Source organism: Taurulus bubalis (genome assembly GCF_910589615.1).
Source record: "Taurulus bubalis genome assembly, chromosome: 6".
In the NCBI taxonomy this organism is placed as follows: domain Eukaryota; kingdom Metazoa; phylum Chordata; class Actinopteri; order Perciformes; family Cottidae; genus Taurulus; species Taurulus bubalis.
Genome location: NC_136594.1, coordinates 21490768 through 21513342, shown reverse-complemented (window position 1 = coordinate 21513342; position 22575 = coordinate 21490768). Strand labels below are relative to the sequence as shown.

The 22575-nt window shown below is 41.3% G+C and overlaps 1 protein-coding gene across 1 annotated transcript in view; it reads left to right on the top strand.

Moving 5' to 3' along the window:
- Positions 1-1874: 1874 nt before the first annotated feature.
- The window catches only part of LOC306738414 (sphingosine kinase 1-like), a gene marked incomplete at its 5' end in the record, with an annotated part of 35134 nt that continues 14433 nt past the window's right edge, over positions 1875-22575 (top strand). The window contains 2 exons of the mRNA XM_079220263.1: positions 1875-2301; positions 14773-14922. Coding sequence (XP_079076389.1) covers positions 1875-2301; positions 14773-14922 — 577 coding nt within the window. The remainder of the gene's footprint in view (positions 2302-14772; positions 14923-22575) is intronic.

Genomic DNA, 22575 nt, shown 5'->3' with positions numbered 1-22575 from the left:
GGGATGTTATGTGTACAGATTGCATATTTTAATTTGTGATTTTGGACTATATAAAATGAACTGAATATTCAGAAGAAGGTATGGGGAGATGTTCATGTGTGCCCATGTGTATGAATGAATGAATGAATGAATATATACTTTATATTCATTCATTCATATGATGTGACTCTTTGCGGTAACACAGTAACAAATGATTATACCTATAATTATACAGTACTATATGAAGATTATACGATATGTTTATAATGAATAATAGACATGAAAAGTATTACAACCATAATTAGATACATGAATCTCTGTAAATGACCATTTGACAAATGAATCATGCCATTTTCTCCATTTGCAGTCATCCATCTCTGGAAGTGTGTGTACAGACTTTCACTGATGTGTTTAATGACACCAAACAATGAAATGCTAATTTTTAATTACTGTTTTTTTTTTTTTTTTTTTGGCTCATCAAAACTTCAGTTTGGCTTCAGTTATCACTAATTGAAGTGCATTTGTATGCATGTGGGAAACCTAATTAAATACACACGGCTACGCTCTCCGTTTCTAATCATCTGAAGACATTTGTTGCTAACATTTTGCATTAATGTTTAACAATCACGCGGGACAAAATCCATTATCGAAAGACAGATAAATTACTTGTAGAGGCGCTTGTTTTATTAATTTCTGAAATAGATTTTCTCTTCAATCTCACTGTACCAACTTATATATAAGTTGGTACAGTAAGTATGTTTACTTTCAAAATGTTATAGTTAAACTTCTATCAATATCAATAGGCCTTTTTCACAGAAGACATGTCATAGTAGCAATAGCATCGGTGTAAATAATAAAAGCTGAATTATATTGGCTTCATTCAGATTTGTAACCTTGAATTTCCCTCATTGTACCACTAGAGGGCAGCATATGAACTCTTTTTAGCAGCAGAACAACCGTACAACAAAGTTACAATATCAATTGCAGCCGAGAAGAGAAGAGTCAAGTCAGCACGAGACACTCACAACAACGGAGAGAAAACGGGCAGTTATGACCTTAACAATAAAAGTGTGGATTTGTCCATTGATGGAGTATAACAATATGTGGATTACATTGATTTCTTTAACTGACTGGTTAGAAATGTACTTTTACAATAAAAATCCTGCTCTCTTGTAATACCAATAAAATAAATATGTCCAAGTCCTGTTGAAGGTGTGTGGCTACAACCTGAACCTACAGTATTCAGACTAAAACTATAGCTACAAATTACTTTTCTATCACCTTGTTAATTATCACCCACTGACTCGCCTAATGTCCCCAACATCACAGGCTGATTAGAATTATGAATGGAAACTACACACCCCATGGCCACGCTGCGACCAGGCAAAGGGGGCCACCTCTCTGGGGCCAGCTCGTAGACGTACTGAGCATCAACTGGTTTGTTCAAACTTAATTTAAACTTTCTTTGGGAACATACACCCCCTAATTACAATATCTGTCATTAGATGTACATATTGCATAGAAAGTGGGAGGAAAGCTAAAACATAAAAAAGGGTTGCTTTGGTATCAGGGCTACATGCAGCAAGATATCACACATCTTAATGTATTTATTATTTAAATTGTTATTTATTTCCTACATTGTAAATGTTGTTCCAAAGCTTTCTCCACAGTCTTTTTTTATGTACTTATGTGGGAGCAAAACCCATTGGTGTGGAACAAAGTATGTGTCTTATTTTGAAAGGTAACCGGATGTGGTGTGTCCGTGTCCGTGTCTCTTGACACCGGTCCGAGCAGCAGGCTGTCAGTCGCAGTTGAATAGTCTCCACTCGCTCGCACCATCCAGGCGGGCAGCGATGTGACCGAGCGCCGCAGCTTTACCCCCCAGTCCGCGCAGGATGGACCAGAGGAGAGCCGAGCCGGACCACAACAACAGCTCCACCCCGGTGTCGCTGTACGGGGAGTTCACGCTCACGGGCAACCGAAAGGTCCGGTACGCCGTGAGCCTGACCGAGAGGGACCTCGTCGTCCAGAGGCTGACTCCGGCACCTGTCGGGCGCAGCAAGGTGGTGCTCAGCCTGAAGGACTGCGTCGGCTGCCGGGCTTACCGGGAGGATGACCACGCGGACCCGGCTGCGTACTTTGCGGCGCACTTCTACCCGCTCAGGCGGCGCTGGCTCAGCTCCGGGGTGTCGCGGCAGAGAGCGGAGCACAGCTTTCGGCTCGCGGCGCTCGGGGACCCGCGCGCCAACCTGGAGGAGGCGGAGAAGTGGGCGCGCGCTGTCCGAGAGCGCGCCGCGCGCCAGCAGTCCCTCAGGAGGAACGGTGAGTGCTTGCGAGGGTAACAAGGGGGAAGTTTAGTGCGAGGAGGTTCACTGTGTGTGATGAAGGTGATGGGTGCGAAGGTGAAGGGTGCGAGGCTGTTTCATAGAATAGATTGATGGAGTACATGTGTGCTCATGAAGTGAGGAAATATTAGCTCAACCTGTTGTTTTGATTGAGATACGTAGTAACTTGATTATGAAACCTTCATAAAAGCACTATATATATATATATATATATATATATATATATATATATATATATATATATATATATATATATATATATATAACATGGTGATAGATACCAGTAATTTCATCATGGCAGGCTGAACAGATGTTTAGTCTGACTTTGCTACCAACTCAATCATGTACCATTAAAAAATGATGAGCCATGATGATTTTATTTATTGATTCATCTGCTAAAGAAGGAAAGCCTCACATCCTCTCCGATGAAAAGCTGGAGCCGATAAGAATACTCTGCACTTTGCTTGAAAAAAAAAAATCAGACAATCGCCAAAATAGCCTCTGCTGAGGGATTCATAGATTAATCTCATCAGCTCTGTTTCATTAGCACCTTAGAGGAATGACCTCTGTGACCTTTAGCGAGGCGACGTCCCATGGTTCTCCTTCATTAGTACAGCCATTGTTTTTAAAGGCAGTGTTAACCGCACTGATTTGTTTTTTTGGGACCAACTACCAACCGTTGTGTTTTATCAGTTTCTCCTGTAACTTGTTTAAATAAAAAAAACTTGTCAATAACAATGTCACTTACAAATTGTGACATGCAGACTTACATTTTTAAGGCATTTCCTCTCATCAGTTTGCCCAACAGCTATTTAGAGAGCAAACAGGATTATTTGCTTATTTGCTACATGTGGTTTCTTGTCACTTCCTCAGCTCTGCCTGAAGGCCATACCTCCTATTCCTTAAGTGAATAAATAAAGCAACTGGTCACATTTCAGTAAACTAATTCAAACCACACCTTTTGATATAAAAGAAGAGCATGGCATTATGGCTGCTGAGTTATAGGATGTACTTCCTGGATTATCTCTTATCTGTCCCAGGGTCTCATCACCTTTAACCTACATCTGGTGTGTTGGGGCGAGTTACATCACGGTAACCCCAGACTGCAAACAAACCATTTTAACATAAAAGACACCTGAGAAACGTGAGTGCGTAATATGCTATTGAGTTCATATAATGCCACGAGGTATAATTATTCCGCTGGGAAACATTCTCTAATTGGAGATTTCTAAAGATAAGTCGTCTCATTATTTGTCCACCTCACCGAGCTGTCCTAGCTTATTTTTTTCGTTGCTTCACACAAACTTTTTCCTCCACCCAGCAATGATATCGCTGGCACTCTGTGACCCAGATAGCATTCCCCCAATTGCACGAATGTATTTTTAACGAGACAAAATATGCCGTGATTCTGCCGTGCCTGTCAGAAGAGGAAAGATCAGACTCCTAGCAGCTGAAAAGACACTGTTATTTACTTTGAAACGCATCATCAGTCCACTGAGATGTTCACCGAGCAATTGTTCTACCTTGGGACAGAGAATCAAACACAAATGGCTCCGTAGTAATGAAATACACCTCTGCCTCCATCCAGTTTATCCAGACGTTGAAACACCTGCTGGATCTGGAGCAATTTTTACAGACGTCATTGTATTTCATGTTCTCCAGAACTTAGTTTATTCCTAACAAGGGTGCAAAGGGGAGCATTGGAAACTAGCGCTGAAACAACTGACCGCTCACTAAGCTTTGTTACTGTGGAAGACAGTAAAAAATAAATAATCTGAACTCATTGTAATTTACAACATTAACTGTAACAGCGGCTCCTTCATTTCTAGTAGAAGTCAACAAAAGCAGGATTGTCATTTCCACTATTTCGTCAGCTGAAATTTTTTAATCGACTGTCGCTAGCTAGTTTGATCGACTGTCGCTAGCTAGTTTGATCGACTGTCGCTAGCTAGTTTGATCGACTGTCGCTAGCTAGTTCGATCAACTGTCGCTAGCTAGTTTGATCGACTGTCGCTAGCTAGTTTGATCGACTGTCGCTAGCTAGTTCGATCAACTGTCGCTAGCTAGTTTGATCGACTGTCGCTAGCTAGTTCGATCAACTGTCGCTAGCTAGTTCGATCAACTGTCGCTAGCTAGTTTGATCGGCTGTTGCTGTAGTTTGAAAACTCGACTTGACTTATTAATGTTTCCAGCTGACTTGCATCGTTGAACAATATGTAATATTTACTCAGAGGCCTTGAGGAGAAAGACTAAACGGTAGGTTTGTCAAATGTAAAAGCAGCAGTATAATTCATCACAACTGCTCGTTGGATGGCAGCTTCGCACGCTCCTTCTCCCAACTCGCTTTTTGTGACATCGTAAGTAAACGTAATGGTCAGTTCGGAAACTGACCATTACACTTTTAAACCCACTTTGAGCCGTGATTCATTCACGCTGTGCAAATGGGAGAAAGCGAGCTAAGTTAACTCCTCTTTCAAGTTTTCTTCAGTCACTTTTCACGTGAACAACCCTGTGAGCTCTCTGCTGTCGAAGAGACGGTGTGAAGACGTGCACCGTTAGCCACCATATTTAAAAAACAACTGTGGCTCACTGGTAAAGCAGGGTCGTCCTCCAATCAGAGGATTGGAGGTTCGATCCCCGGCTGCGCTATAGTCCATGCCGATGTGCATTTAAAACCATTATTGGCGTGTAGAGAAGAATTTCAGACCGGCCGTGCATTGTCATGTTGCTAAGCTATGACTGTTTGTAGGAGGGATTTAACGGACACTCAATTAGTCAATGAACAGGAGATTAATCTGTGTCAATTGTTTAATAACTTAAAAAACAAAACAACATGCTACTTTGTCTTAAAGTATTTAACAGTATTGAGCTGATTGGTTGGACAACAATTGATCACCATTATTTGATTAACTGGCAGATTAATGAATGCCGAAAAGAATCATGAACTGCAACTAAAAACCCTATGAGGTACATATTTTAATAAGGGTTGGCTGTCCGGAAGTGATTAAGTCAAACAGGACCGGATGTGATGAGCCACATTGTGGGCTGCATGTGAACCTCCTACTGCTACCTGCACACATGTCACATGTATGAGCAGTTCTGGGATCAGTATCGCATTCATTTCAAACCTCATTCAGGCTGAAGGGGTCTTTGTTATCTCTGGAATGTGACGACAGGTTTCAGGTCTGAGAAGCCGTCTGCAGTGAGTTACTCATTACGCCGACGGCCTCGTGAACCGCACTAAATCATGTTCAGGAGCTCTGCTTCCAGACCATTAGTCTAAATGAGCTGCTGGCCGGACCGTGTCATCGATATCGGTTCAAATGTCGTTGGCTTGACTTCCGGCGTCCTCGCAGAATTATTCAGAAAGCATCTGTTTTCCCCAGATCCCTTTACCTCTGTCAGGTAGATACTGTTCCACCATAAAGGCCGACTCTTTGGCGTGCACCTTTGTCAACTTGTATTCTGAGCCAACTGATTAATCAATGTGAATATAGTAATTACTTGTTTGTTTTCTTTTGCCTTTCTATAATTACAGCTTTACAGACAAGCTATTTCCTCACAGCAGAATATACTGCGGCCAGCCGGCTGTCGGCTCGGTCTTTGTTGGCACTTATCGGTGCACTGACTCAAGATCCTCATAAATGTCCTGCCTGCTCTGACAAACACAGCTGACAGTTCAGATGCTTTGCCAAGTATCTCCCAAACAGTATTGATCCCACGTTGTCAATAAATGGATTAAATTCAGCTGTGGACAGCATTATCATAATTAGTCAGGCCATGGCAGCGGGCCATTACTAGTACCGATTAAATCAATCACTCTGGGTTGTCATCTGGCTCGAGCACCTGAGCCACTGTTTACCTGTGTGGTTTACCCAGAATGCATCAGGTAAAATTACACAGCACTGTCCCCCAGCAGACACAGACTCACCGACACTGTGGTCCAACCGTTTCTAGTTTTTAAGAAGCTGCATCTGGGTCAAACACAGTAAAATGTAAATGTTGTGTAAATGGTCGGCTGTCTGATATGTTAATAAACTCAGTGGCATTGTTAATATAATATAGTATGTATTTAAATTATAAAGAAAGAAAAGATTCTATAGCTGGCTGTAAGCGAGATTGTGAGATTAAGTTTAGGGAGAAATACTGATAATTTTGTCGGGAAACTTTATCATCGCAAAGACCATGTGTTAACATTATATCTGAAGAAGGTTGGCATACACGTGAAACCATGGAAACGGCAGTGATGGAGCGTCAGAAGCACCTTATTCAACCGTCTCGGGGGAGCCGCCGCCGCTCCTTTTAGCAGAAAAATCCAGGCCTCTCTCCGTCAGTCAATTCTATTACTAATACATTACCTCTGGCCGAGACAGAGTTGAAGCTGGGACGATGGTTCGTATGCTCTGTTACGCACAATGTCATACACGCAAGCAAAACAAAGAGGGTTATGCTAAATTATCTAATCATGGGAATCCTTTTCTAGGTCTTGAGGTCATCTGTGAGATCCAGAGAGGGTTTGTTTGTTTTAAAGCAGTCAAAAAAGGAGAAGGCAGAGTCGTTTCACATTAGATAGTTTGATATCAGATCTATTTCAGAGTACTTTTTCCAATACATTAACGGTTAACAGTTAACAGTTGCGCAACCCGTCACTCTTCAACAATAAAGTCATTTGAAGCACACCAACGTTTAACAAAAACGGGTTTGGGAAGGTGGAGGTAAAGGACCCTCCCACTAATGTCTGTCCTGCCAGGGTCCTCACAGACCCAGCGATCATGTCGGGGACAAACACACCACGAAGAAGTGGGGAGACATGTCGCTCTGTTGTTCAACATTTCAACGGTGCTCCCAGCTTCTCAAACGCGAACGTTTGCTGCCTTTTCTTTCTCTTAAGCGATGACTCGGTGATGTCGTGTGCAGCAGGACATAAACTCTAATTAACCTTTCTATATTTAGAATTTCTCTGAAACGCTGCGGTCACGTTAAACGCCCTCCGCTCCGTCACCGTTGTAGCTTTTCAAGAAAGGCTTCCGGTTCAGAAGCTTTGTAAAAAATAATGTTAATAACACGATTGTGCTTTACAGTGATGCGGTTCTACATGCATTGTTACACAAGTGGACTCGGCCTCAGCTTCAAAAACTAATTAAATTCGGATTTTGGACCCTCGGTCAGACAAATCGAGATGTTACTTTGGTCTCTAGGAAATTGTAACAGGCATTTTTATAGATTTATCAAGAAGATAATCAACAGATCGATAATTAAAGTAAGCGTTATTTGCAGCCAAAATTATTGACAGAAAAACATCCAAAAAACATGCTCAGGCTTTTGATGGTTACTGTCTAACTCATCGTACTGCAGAAGTTCTCAGCTTCTGTCGGTCAGTGACAAGTTCCTGATCTTTAAGTCACCGTGAACCACTTTAGTTGTAACATTATTTTCACAGACGTTGTGATGCAAACACTGATCCCATCAAGGCTCACACCCTCGTGATTAATCGGTCTTGAATGGACAAGAGTGATGTAACTTCCTGATTTTCTTACAACACAAACCACATATTTCATTGCTTCTAGTAAATGAAAAACAAAGTCTGTGTGTGTGTGTGTGTGTGTGTGTGTGTGTGTGTGTGTGTGTGTGTGTGTGTGTGTGTGTCCTCCCTGAGGACTCCTCCTCATTGGATATATGCTGCGATAGAGCTTGACGCGCTGTTGAGATCTCTGATTCAGCATCCCAGAGCTGTCTCCCTGCAGCTCTGGGTCTTTTAATGACAGCGTCCGGCCCTCTATCTCTCTTACCACAAGCAAATCTAAATGGAGTATATGCCGGTGAACTTTTGGCATAATGCACTCCATCGTAAAACCCCATGAAACTTTGTTCCTGTCGCAGAATATTTACATCTCAAACTATACCGCTAAGCGTAAAGAGCCGTCGGTGCTCACCCAGTTTGCTATTCTCAGAATCAGCCTCTGGAGTCATTTCATGATACGCCGACAACAACCACTAATTGACCATTCAGCCTATACAGAGCAGCTGGTTTACCTCAGAGAAAGTCTGCCTTTGCCTGGTAAACGAACATGTGGTCGTGTTTTTTTTAATGGTGGGAAGTCCATTTCCTCCATATGCTGGCACACTGCACGTGTTATATGCATTTAGCTGTTTTTCTTTTTAGTCTGCAGTAATGTCATGTTATGCTCTCATGTCTTGGGTTTTTATTCAAAACCGGCTAATAGTTGCAGAAAGTGAACATACAGTTGAACGTAGCGCCAACTGAGCTGACAATAGTTACGTATTTAAGCCCCAGGTATTTACAATGAAAAGAAAACTTAAATTAAACATTACATTAAGTGGGAATGTAACCAAGTTACTTTTGGAAAGTTTGTTTTCATGCAGCAGCCTGACCTCCTCTCCCTAATCCGACCCTGCAGCCTAAAATACTCATAATAAGGAGACAGACGGGGGTTGCATACTCTCTCTGCATTGCCGACCTGTCTCTCTCTCTCACGTCACCTCCATCTCTTTAGCGTAACAATGCTGTATAAAGACGTGGTTGACGGACGGTGCAGGATGATTTTAATAAAAACCTCAATGTCATAAACTCTCTGCCTTTCCTAATTTAGACCTATAGCGAGCTAACCGCTGCCACCACCTCCTCCTTCCACACCCTTTGTGGTTCTGGCTCGGCAAAAATCTGCTGTGTGCAGCTTCCACTCTTTGATTTAGAGACGGCACCGTGGACGAAGAGGCACCTCCTCACTGCACCTCCATGTTGCTGCAGCGAGGCCGGCTATAGGTGCACAAGGCGTCTTTGCTTCAGGAGAAAAGTCCTGTATTCAAAAGTATAATTCATTATCAGTAACATGTACTTGTATGTGTATATTACACAGTTAAATATTCTCCTCATCACATATAAAGCCCTCCCTCTGGAACTCTTCCCCAGCACCGCAGACATTCTCCATCACTCGCCATTTTCAAAACTGCACTTAAAACTCACCTATTTAAATCTGATTTTAACCTGTGATGCTGGTTATGTATATTTTAGTTTTGTTTAGTACTGTTATAATGTCATCTCTCTGCCTTGTTTATTATTGCTTTGATTGTTTCCGTCTTCACCATGTACAATGCAATATTCGGCTCAGTACAAAGTAGCATAAAATGTAAATACTATAGTACCTCAACATTCTACTTAAGTACAGTACTTGAGTAGATATACATATCATGGTTATTAATATATCTTTAAACAAAAAGCAGGAATACTCAAACCGTTTAATTAAAAATGTCCACATATGAAAATAGCATAAAAATACACTGACTAAATAAAATACAAAATAAAAGTAGTTTTGCTGCCTTAGACTTTTAATCTGTTTTTGTTTGTGCTGTAAAAAATGGCCAAAACAAACAAAACAGCTCACATTCTGACACCACATGTAGCTAAACTGGTCCGGTCCACATGACCTGCAGTCCAGTCGGGATCCGAACCTCGAGGCTCCAAATAAAGTATGTCACTGTGGATGATATCTGAGAGGACTCACAGCAGAACTGAACCTCTAATCATGACGGATACGTCCCCGACTTTGTGTTGTATCTCTAAATTGCCATCCTGAGGTTACAGCTGGTATGTAGTTAACTGCAGTATGAAGCTCTTTTTAAAGGCTCAACAGATTGGATGACAATCTCATATCTGCAAAGAAGGATGTTTTTCCGAAATTCAGCTGGCTGGATTCAGCTGCTCAGAGCTAAAAGATGGCACAGACACAACATAAAATCATCTCTCAACAGTTTAAGTTGTGTGTTGTCAGTTTGAGTTGACTATAGTCATCGATTGGCGCCTAAATGTGTTGTTTTTGTGCTCCAGATACATCAGACTCCGTGAGATACAGACTACCATATACTGTACATGAATAGGAGAAAGCCCTCAGCTGGCCTGGGACAAAAGCTAACATTTAGTAAGATTGGACATATCTGTCAAATTACAGGGGGCATGGAGGGTGTAAATACAGTAGTAGGTCAAACACATGTTAATCCATTAATCCTTTGATGTGGAAACTGGATTCCCTCCTAATGGGTGTTTTTAAAAGGCTTAAAGCCCAAATCACCAGACACAGAAGTGTGACGCAAACCTGTTTTTAACTTCTCACTTTTAATATCAATTCATCACAAATTCACAACTGAAACACACATTTTTTTGGGGAAAAAACAGTTAAAACCTGAATATTTTCCTCTTTGTTTTCAATCTAATGTCCACGTCCTCGTGTTATTGGTTGGCCTTCATGCTCACGTGAAGCAGGAGACGACGTTCTAAGGCTGGAGCAGGAACACCTCCCACTAACTCAACTCATGCTCATGCATTATTCCAAGAGTGAATACGTGTAGTCACTCCATTCAAATGGTCTAGATGACTTTGGCTGTGCTACTTTTTTCATTTTTTCAAGCTGCCTTGGGTAAACAAGTTTAGATCCAGTGAAGTCAGACATAAGCACGTGTAGCTCCTTTTTGAATTGGTTGAATTCATTGTACTAGCGTTGGTATTGGACTTTATTGAGGGGTAAACCGTCGGTGATGGGAGCTTTGCTGCCATGTTGCCAGCAGTTTTTTGATACTTCTGTCGTTCATTTCATTCATTGGGATATTGTAGCTGTCAGAAAACGCTTTTTTGTTGTTATGGTCAGGGCGATTTGAGGTGAACACGGAAAAAGATCATCGTCTTGTCCTCCAAATGAAATGCACTTTTGAGTCCTGATGTCTCATCTGTCCTCTTAATTCTCCAATGACACTAAATCGGGACAGAGTGGGACCGGTCCCATCCGAGTTGCAAATTTATGCCGGCTAAGTGGCGTTTGGTGGGCTCAGCTAAGTGTGATGAAAGCCACTCTTTTTAATCAAGATTGCTACTTTCGCAACTATCGCAGACGGTTGATGCTTCGTCATGCTTTGCTGCTGATGGGGAGCGGATCTGGAGGAAGTTGAGTGAGACGCCAGCACGACCGGCTCGCGCACATGCACAGGTCATCACAATGAGTCAGCGCGATGGCCATGTGATTTACAGCACAAAACCAGGACGCAACCTGCTGAGTCATGTTTGCATTTGACCCTCATTTCATGTAAAATGTCCAAACGTCAATGGATAAAAATGGACACATTTGCGATCGCCAGGAAAAGTGAAAGATGGTACATTTGAGTTTTCAAGTTAAACCTTCATCTGTGTGTACCCTGAATGAGTTGTCAGACGAAGCTAAGAAAGTTGTCTATTCTCAGACTCTATACGCACCCAGATAGCTATTATAGGGAACCTCGCCGGAAAATGTGTTTTTTCTGGCTCCTGGGTTTTTCCCTTTCATTTCGGCTGTCATTTCCTGTGGCAAATACCTCCGTAGTGATTATTCCATTAAAATCTGGGACAGTTCCCATGCTCTCGGTCTGAAAAGAGCAGATGAGACGTCTGTAATCACAGATGAAGGGAATGTAGTGGAGATGCAGAGCAGATATTTGTCGCTGCAGTGTTATCTTTCATCTTTTTCGTCTCGGCTGCTGTTTGTGTGGATGACGATTCAGTCTGGCTGCAAAAGAGAGCCTCCCACTTCACCACTTCATCCGGGACAGGAATTCACTTTTTTCTCCAACTGTTTTGTGGAGGTATTTATGCCCATCAAAGCTCTTTGTCATAACTTCTGGTCCAGTTAACAAATGCATAACGTCACTATCCAGAAACAGAACACAAGATTGGACAAACATGATGTGGCTTTGACCAGATATGTTTCTCAGCAGCATTTGCCAGAACTACACCCGGGTGTGTCTCTTTGTTTGTATAGGAATATACAAACAAAGAGACACATTATATTCTGAACCAGTGCTTATGAACCACCTATAAGCACCTCCATACACATCTACTGCACAATAACCCAGCATGGTGGATACAGTTTGATAATAGATTGGGTAAAAGACATTTCTGTTGATTTGAGTGGGCCTTATTAAATGCATGACACACACTGGCTCCAAGCCACGATGAAGTTGCAGCCGGGCTAATGACAGAAGAGGAAACCCAGATGAATAGATAGTGTCCTCTTGAATGTTTTGAGAAGGGGAGGGGTGGCACACAGGAAGTGGCGTGGGGGTTAGATTTAGCCAACAAGCTCCATGTGGGTGTCGGGCCACACAGACGGCAAGGTCAGGGCCCTCAGTGCCAGCTGATTCATGAGGGCACCGCTGTGGATCCCTCAGGAGGGCAGTCGTTATGATTTTTGAGATGACTCCATAGAAACATTCATCCGACAGAGAAAGTGTCACATGTGAAGTGGTTGTTTGCAGTTAGAAAAGTATACATAGCATCTACCTACCTGCCTTCCTTTTTGGGAGACATGTCGCTGGAGTTGGACGCGAGCTGAACTCATCAGACGGGAACGTGAGAAGGTGAAGGCGTGGTAACCTGTGAACATATTTGGGACCTGTTTCACGACATTCCAGTGGAAACACTGTGATTCCAAACCATTGAAACCAAACCTACCAATTAGGTTTGGAACCAGTTAGATGGGCTCATTCTGCAATTCAGTTGTTCCCACCCATCGTTCCTCACTTATCAGCCGTCAGACTCGTTTGGATGGTGTGTGTGTGTGTGTGTGTGTGTGTGTGTGTGTGTGTGTGTGTGTGTGTGTGTGTGTGTGTGTGTGTGTGTGTTGGCAAGGCGCGACATAGCAAAGCGTGCCGTTTCTACAACATAAAGGACTCTGTGTACCTAACTGTAAAGTCGTCCCACAGCGGCAGGGTTTCCCGTGCTCTTATTTGACTTCTCTCCCAGCTGAGACGTTACGGAAACATATTTTAAGGAATTTGAAGGGAGGTAGAGGAAATCCATCATTACCATGAACAGTTTTATCAACCCCGACCTCCATCATAGCTATGTCTCTGTGTCGTTCTCCCCATCTCGTCTTGGATAAACGAATATGCTTAGCAAGGTACAGACTGTTCCTTGCAGTATTTAATGAATTCCTCAGAAAGAAAGAAAAGGCCCAAAACCAGCTTCTTCCAGTTCCTCCCTTCTTCAGCAACATGCTGCGCCAAGATTGTATTCTTAAAAAGATTGGGGATCTGTGTGTGTAGGATCAGTGTAACCCCCTGACTACTGGTAGATGTCCAAGATATTTTCAACACTAATTTGCATCAACGCTGCAGTTAAAAAGTCACCAAAGAGGCTGCTACTTAGAAAAACAAAAACGCTTAGTCGTCCGTATGAAAGCAGCGTGGGATAAGTTTGTGTACGTCAGTGTGTTGGACACACAAACAGTCGTAACTGACCTTTGTTTATGCATGTATCCACAAATATGATGGCAACAGTAAATAGGATATACAGACGGTCCAAAAAAGATATATTGTAGATTATAACAGTCGACATTAACGTCTGTTATATAATTCCATCTAAGGCCTTATACACACAAAGTTTATTTAAATTAATTAATTAATTCTTTATTTCTGATTGGAACTTGACATGCAGTGCTGAGCTGCATCCTAATATACCAAAAATGGGTCTATGTGGGTATCTTACGTAAAAAAATACACTAAATATATAAAAACACGGTTTTCGTGAACGGATCAAAAGGTTGTTGGAGACCAAATACCCAGAAATGTATAATTCAAATGAGGTAACACATTGTAAATGGGCAGAACCTACAGATGGACAGTTTATACTCTTTATTCAGCAGTTCAGCTCCAACAATCGTTGTGCACGTCCAACTTCTCTTTTGCAGGAGCCTCGCCAAGGTCTGTCAGGAGAGATAAGGGTGCGTGCGTGTGTGTGTGTGTGTGTGTGTGTGTGTGTGTGTGTGTGTGTGTGTGTGTGTGTGTGTGTGTGTGTGTGTGTGTGTGTGTGTGTGTGTGTGATAACAGGACCTGTCTCCAGGCAGCGTGGAGAAGGATCTCCCAACATCCCAGGACACAGATTCACATGTGATCCTCCTGCTCGTTGTCGCTGTAGATATGTTCCTTTTTGCTCTTGTGCTTCTGACCTTAAACGCTTGTTTCTGTCATTTAAATAAGAGAAGAAAAAATAATCAGGTCAACGTAGTCAGAGTTTTCCTGGAGAAACTTGATTTCCTATCCTTGTAAGAACATCAGGGTTTATAAAAGAGCGCATGTGCATGAAAAATACATAAAGTGTGGCTTTCACAGCAGTGCAGCAAGATGGGAGGACAAATAATTAACTATTAGTTGTGTGTCTTTGTATGTTAATATATTAATAAAAAAGTACAACTCAAACTAGGATTGGGAATAAATAAATTTGAGATTAAGGTTTCCAAAGCGGAACAGGAGGCTGTTTGAGAGTCCTGAGTCTGCTGCTCTCACTCCTAGACTTCTGAAAAACAAGCAAATTAAAACTCTCCAGGCTCCAGTGTCATATTATATCCTTGATGTACAAATCTGTCTTTGTGTTGTGGAGAAGTGACCTTGCCTCCTCTGTCCTCTGCAGGGGTGTTGATGAGCGCGCTGTCTCGTCCGAGCCGGATGATGCTGCTGGTGAACCCGCAGAGCGGCAAAGGACAGGCGCTCACGCTCTACAACAACCACATCCAGCGCATGCTCAACGAGGCGGGAGTCACACACACTCTGGTCATCACCGGTGAGTTGATGAAGCACGGTGTGAGAATGTACACAACAAGTAAGCTTTATGTGCATAAAAGATGGAAGCACTCATCCAAAGTATAGATGGGTGATGCGGAGAAAATTAAATATAACGATTTATTTTGATCGATTTACTTTTGACCTTGATTATTATTGACTACTGTAGCTTTTACAAAAATATTTCTATAATTCGACTTTTGATGAATAATCATCAGTATTGTGGATATAATGACGTAGTTGCCAATAGCAAAAAATAGAACAGCTAGAGAAGTCTGGTGGGTTGATAAAAGGACATCACTTGATTCCATTTCCATCATTTCGGCGATTTATTTTCACTTTTATCGAATTTAACAAAATCATTGGTCTAACTTGAGTTCTAGCGTGAGGTCAAAGACTGATGTCCCGTTCTACATAAAGAAAATAAAACCAGAGATTCGGTCCCGCCCCTTCCTCTTATACCAGCTGATCCTCATCAGATTAATAGAAATAATTCCCCCCAAAAAGCATTATTTCAAATATGAATACATCATATGGCAAAGGAATGTCTTTAGATCATACAAATAAATGATATGACATGATAATATATGGCTCCAAGACAGCCTTATTCCTCCTGTACAATATTCCTGGTGCACAGTCATTGATTTATTGGCAAACATAATTAATAAACTTTAAATGAATATGTTTTTACTTAATTTTCCACGCTTGAGACTGTGATCTTATCATTTTATCACCTCAACATCATCGTTTAACACGTTGTTGAATCTTATCTGACCAACGCAGATTACAGCCGGGGCACAATCAGCGCTGACAAATCTCCGAACTCTCGCACAATCACACACACAGCTCAGCGAGGACCACGCAATAACACTATCACCTCCCTCCATGGCTCTCCCTCTGGCCCAGTACCCCTCCTCTAGTTTAAATCCTCTTCATGTTTTCATGCTGTCACCATCATTATGCCGATCAAGTGCCTCTGACCCATATGCATGCAGATCTGTTATGTAATAAATGTGTGTACACACAGTGACACACACATATGGATAAAAAACACGCACGTGATAAACACACATTCACACAAAATCCGCCTTTGCCATGATTTGATGCAATCATAATCTACACTGGGGGGTAATTATGATATAGTGTCGTATTAGACCCGCTCACTCATCCCATACTGTATCATACGCTCAGCCGGATCATTGCAGTTATTCACTGGAGTTTTCCCTCGTCTTTTATTTTGAGTTTCACCCTCTGTCTGGGTTTGTTCCCGAGTCAGTGCAGTGTCAGATAACTGGCAAAAGAAAAGTCTTTCGTCCCGGCGGGGGGTGCACGTAGAGAGAAAAAGAGGCCAGACAGACGGATACGCAGGAGAAATCATCTTCCTGCTACTGTGCACACACACAACTGAGCCTTTTGTGATTTCTGAGTTGTACTTTTTGACAAGTTAATCCCGGAGAATACATAATAGATGTAATCCCCAAATCTACATCTACATGGAAAAGCATGGCCACAGAAAGAGAAATCTGAATACCACAGTGACAGAAAATCCCTTTGACAGATAGACTTCTCAAAATAAAACTTTCACTCTAATCTCTCCAAGATAGCCCTGAATGATGCCTCAGCAGAAGAGTGTGAAGTGTTTAGTTTTTTTACATGCCGTCTAGTAATTCCTCAACCATTCCAGCGGATCATTTCAAAAAGTCCAGCCGAGATCAGGCTGCTCTCGGCGGGCAGCAGAGCGCTGACGGCCCGGTGCTGCGGGGCTCACGGTCCCGCAGCAGGACCTCAAACCGTCGGCGTATCTTTTTAATTAAGCTGATTCTTGACAAACCGACCACAGATTTGATGCTTGAACAAATAACTTCTCGCCTGAAAACATCCTAAAATTACATTTTGTGACTCAACAACGGTAGTATTCATAGAACGTCAACTTTCAGTTGTGAGTTTTCTCATCCGTCATTGTCCCCCGTTTGCTGGTCCGAAATGCATTCTGGGATATTGGCTCTCTCAAGTACGCTCAAGTCTGCTCTGATGCATCCCCGGTAAAATGGGCGGATCAAGTCACATCCGGGCATTTTCACCGTGCTTGGCGAGAAGCAGACTTTTGAATTGGAACAGTACTTGGACTGATGACGTTTCATGAGTCCAGGAGAACACAAGTACAGAGAACACAAGTACAGAGAAGAACGCTGATTGAGAAACGGCCTACATCTCCATACTTTCACGGGTTAAGAGGTTTTATGAAATTGTCCAACGCCACCAGGATTAACATACCTGCTGATCACATTACATCCACCGTTATGGTCATCAGTCCAGTATGAATTTCTACCACATCTCCACAGTGTTAGTTTTCCTTTTTTATGTGCAATCAACCACAATTGTATGGATTAAAAATGGGAATTCATGTTATATTTAGACAGTCAAAAGGGAGCCAGTTGCCTTCAAATGCCAATTATGTACCTTACAGTATTTACAGCAGACTGTTTTTTTACAGCATGCTTTGGAAACACACAACCATGATACATTTTTCTGATTATTACTTGTTAATATTTACACATATGCTTTTCTTTCTGTGATATGTTGAAACTTGCTTGAGAAAAAGGCATTACATATTTTATCCACTGCCATGGAAGCCAACCAGAAAAGCATCAATATATTACCCTGCCCAAGGTTTTCTGTCCGACAGAAATCTATGTAGGATTATGCCCCATGTATGTGTATTATTAACTAAAATAATAAAGGCATTATTAGCCACCTAAATCTCTTACCATTTGAGTTTTTATTGTGTAGAAGGCTAGTTTAGACCCCGGAATAATGAAAAATTATAGGCCAATATTGAACCTCCCATTTTTAAGAAAAATAATGGAAAAAGTGTTTTTTCAACAGCTAAACAACGTCTTGGCCGAAAAAAACCTGTTTTGATGTCTTTCAGTCCGGTTTTCGTCAGCACCACAGTACTGAAACTGCTCTTGTCAAGGTTTACAATGACATCCACACTGTGGAATCGGGGGTCATTTTCTAGATTTTACATAATTTCTTAAATTCACCTTTTAAAGGCACTTGCATATGATAGATGCCCATGTGTTTAACATAAAAAATTGCAGAACAATCACAGCTCTCTATATAATGAGGCACCAGTATCCTAAGGCACAAGTGTAAGGAGATAATATGGCCTTAAAGCTGAAAAATGTAATCTTGTTTTTGGAAATTCTTCATATCTCTTGTGAAAACATACCTCTACGTGGTCGAACTGTTTTGGTGCTAGACATTGTTTTACCGAAGGTCTTAGGTTCTCAAAAGCAGTGACATATATGAATAAAATGGTAGACACATGAAATGTAAATAAATGTCTAAAACCAAATGTATTATTACATGGTGGGGATGATGAGCTGTGGCTTTGTGGCCTGCGGTGGTGATCTGTTGACCCTACCTGTCGTTACTTTCTTTCAGTGAACTCATTCTAACTAGTAGTCATTTATTTGATAGAGGATTCATAGCTGCGAGGGTTCAGAGAACTTTCACAGTTATGAGAACTATATTCTATTTTTTTAGTAACATCACAACAGGAACAAAAAAGTACTCACAATGTCACTTATTGTTTTCTTTGAGCACTTAAGGTGAAGAGAGTTCCATTTAAAGAGGGAAAGAAATTAATTCATCAAAACACACAGGCGACATGTTTAAAAAAAAAAAAAACCTGGACAACAAATACTTTCATATACATACAGTATATTTGTTTGCATACTAGGATAGGCTACATCCTTCCAAGACCTTTAAAATAATTTATAACAAAACAGTATAATGTATTTTGTGTAGAACGACTAATAATGTGAGTGGGAAAAGAAAATTAAGATGAATGTAAAATGTCGAACAGAGGTTGTATAATTCTTATAATTATTTATGCTTGTAAAACATTCACACAATGGCTGTGTCTTGCACCACCACCTTTTCACAGACCCAGAAGTTTTTCCAACTACATTGCGCATCATTCCAGCGGTATTCTTTGTCAAATAACCATATTTCTGCACAGTCTTCTGCGCTTCTATAGTCGTTGGGCTCCCCAGTGTTCCAGTAGCTGAAACCAAACAACACATAATACATTTTTAATATAAAACACAACCAAAGAAACCCAAAAAAGGCCAAATGCTGCAGCCCATGAAGAAACATTCAGTCACAAATACATTTCAACAACATACTAAAACAAATCAAAGATGGTGCAGGATTTCTTCCTCACTTGGTGGAGTGCTACCACTTCTGTCTGAAGGGTTCATGAAGGTGGCTACCATTTTATTCAGTAATATTGCTCCAATATAGCAATACTACATTATTAATGATTGATTTAAACAAGGGGAAAAAAAGTAATGTTTCAACCTTGTGTTGAGTGCAGTCCCGTCAACCCATTTCCATGTCCCCTCGGTCTCTTCGTCAGTCAGTCCAATCCACATGTTCCGTTTGTATTGTTTTGCAAATTCCTTGTTCACAGTAAAAGAAAAACATTACTAAACTTTACTTAAATGTAACCAATTTCAGCCACCTTCCATCTCGGTGACCATTGATATGATGTCACACTTTTTCTCTTGCGTCTCTGACAGGCAGATTTCACTTTACACACCTGCTCTTCTTTGCTGTTGATGATCATCAGGTCTGCTCCTCTTTGCAGACAGTCAGCTCTGCTCTCGTGCCAGGACATCCGATCAGAAGAAATGGAATAGAAACTGTGGGAAAAAAACTCCCATCCTGGTTGGAAGAAATTATCTGTTGAGGATAACAAAAACATACAAATAAATGTTCACATTTCGGTCAAAGCAAAGTAGTTATATAAAACCTTTTTTTGATGTTCCTGTATTTGTTTATTCTTTCCATGTCTTGAAGGTTTATTCAGGTTCATCTTCAGACTCACCGCAAGTGCTCAGCTTCCTCTTTAAATCTTCTCTCTCTTCAGTCAGATTTCTGATTCTTGCACTGGAACTGTCTGAAAGATACGCTTTTGTTGCGGCAATAACACAGAGGTTATGGTAGCATGTGGAAAGATCTCCACCCTTGTGTTAATTCAACCTTTGGACACACTATGTGTGCATTTGGTCTGTGGATTAGTTCATCTGATCTGTTTTCAATACATGATAACTGCTTCGGTCCCTTATATATAGCCTCCTGTTTCCAGTCATTGTGCTAAGCTAAGCTAAAGGCTTCAGCTATTTACAGTAGGCTAAATTCTCGACAAGAACAAGCTTAGATGTAATTTACAAAATATCAAACTATCCCTTTGATTAAAACCATTATTGTTATTTTCACTCACCATTCAGTTTTTGTAATTCATCTCTCTCTTTGGTGAGGTTGTTGTTTGTGGCCATCAAAAGGTCTTTCTCGTTCTCTAACTGGTTTGTCTTTAGGGTCAGCGTGTGATTGAGGCCTTCCATCTCGCTCCGTAGTTTGTCTCTCTCGCTGTTCAGGTTGGCATTTTCTCCCCACAGTCGATTTCCCTCTAGATTATCTGTCACAACAAGGGTCTAACATGTGAAGGGCTCAGATTTCTGACATCATATATATATATATATATATATATATGTATATATATATACACATATATACACACACGTTTGACTAGAATACATGAATTTGTAAAACATACATAGGACCACCAGGATAATGACCGCCACCAGGAGGAGAAGACACAGCAGCCCCAGAAGCACTGCAGCGGCTCTGAACACACTTCTCTTTACTGAACTGCCATCGACTGAAGCGACTGTGGGCACAAATGAACACTGCTGATGAGAGCTGAGCATTATTAACTGTGCTCTTGAACACTTATTTTCAGCTATCCATGTGTTTAAAAATGGCCTTATACATAAACTTTAGTTTTTTTTTTAATGTCTCATCTGTCTAATCTTACAGTAAATACAACATGCTATGTAACATATGAGACAGGCAGATAGATACTTTGCTGTTGATCCTCAGTAGTGTTGTCCTGTGATGTTTCCGGTGGTGTGCTCTGTGGCGCACAGTAGTTCTCATAAATCCTCACATCGTCGATGTCATCACAGGCGTCTGTGTTCTTGTCCTCCTTCACGTCTGTCTGAAATCTACTTTTTTTGCTGAGGTCTGGCTTGGCATAGATATCCTCAGTCATGCTGTCTTCTCGCTTTACCTAAGTCAACTCTGGACTGGACCAATTTAGCATTTATATCACCATAGGACAGTTGCCCGAGGCAGGCCCGGCGCTATGGGCGGGCCTTGGGGGGCCGGGCCCGCCATCAGACTCGGCTGGGCCCGCCCTGGACGGACAAGCCTATCAGTCACTTATCACACGTAAAAAAAAAGAGTGACAGGAGCTGTCACAGGAGGTAATATGCAAACAGGATGCAAAACTAAGATTACCGTAACTCCTCGAATATTTACGCCATCGATGTAACTCCAACGGATTCTGAACGCTAAGAAGCGTAGCTTTATTACGGTAATGGTATAGAAAAATGGGGGGTTGAAGAGAGCAGGGCAGAGCAGCAGCAGAGAGCAGGGAAGAGAGTTTGACTGGCTTTTCACTGCCTTTTGAGTGGTGTTTTCTTTGGAAATAATATGTTGTGGTTGTAAATAATAGTACTTGTATTGTTTCTGAGAGTTCTGCCACTTGCTGGCCCACCGAAACTCCCCGCTAAAGGCCACTTTTCTGTCCCCACAAACACAAAGAAGGACAGTGGGAAAAGGACAGGCAGAAAGTCATTTTGGGGAGGAAACACTGTACTAGCCGTCTGTAAAAGCCTGTCTGGATGTTTGAGGAGGGCAATAATGGGTTCTGTCTTCAGCTGGACCGGAACTGCTTCAGGGAGATAAACAAATCTCTAAAACGCCTGGATAGGGAGACATATAAAAGCCTATAACATGGACATTGAATGCTCTGTGCAAACAAAACTGTTTGAGAAGATGTAAAATAGGTTAAATTTCATTTCTGTAATCTCAAAAGCTTTGGTCATGTTCATTTTCAATTGTTTAGGAGAGAAATATGATACAAATGCAAATACATTTCTTAACCTTTTACTTTTTACGCAGCTCCATAGTACGAGAAACAATATTTACATATTTCTCTGGGCTCGGATAATCGTTCGGTTTGTTCAGTCAGTGACAAGAGAGTCAGAGAAGCTACACATTTCATTCTAAATCATAAGAAAAGTTTTCTTGTAGTTGTATATATGTTGTAACTAGTGACTGTGTACGGTAAACAATGTTTTTAATAAAACATTCACATAATGGCTGTGTATTGCAACACTGATGGGTTTGGATGAAGAGTTATAGAGCCACCACCTTTTCACAGATCCAGAAGTTTTTCGAAATACATGGCACATCATTCCAGCGGTATTCTTTGTCAAAAAACCATATTACTACACAGTCTTCTGCGCTTTTATAGTCGTTGGGCTCCCCAGGGTTCCAGTAGCTGAAACCAAACAACACATAATACATTTTTTATATAAAACACAACCAAAGAAACCAAAAAACAATTAATTAAAAGCGTATAATATGCAGGAGTTTTCTAAAAATACAAAGTATTCTAATAATCTCAATCTTCACTAATGACCTATGAGAAGTGTGTGGTGGCATGTATATAGAGACCCTGCCCGTTGCTTGCATTTCCTCTTTTATTCTTATTTGGCTGTATTTGTGACGT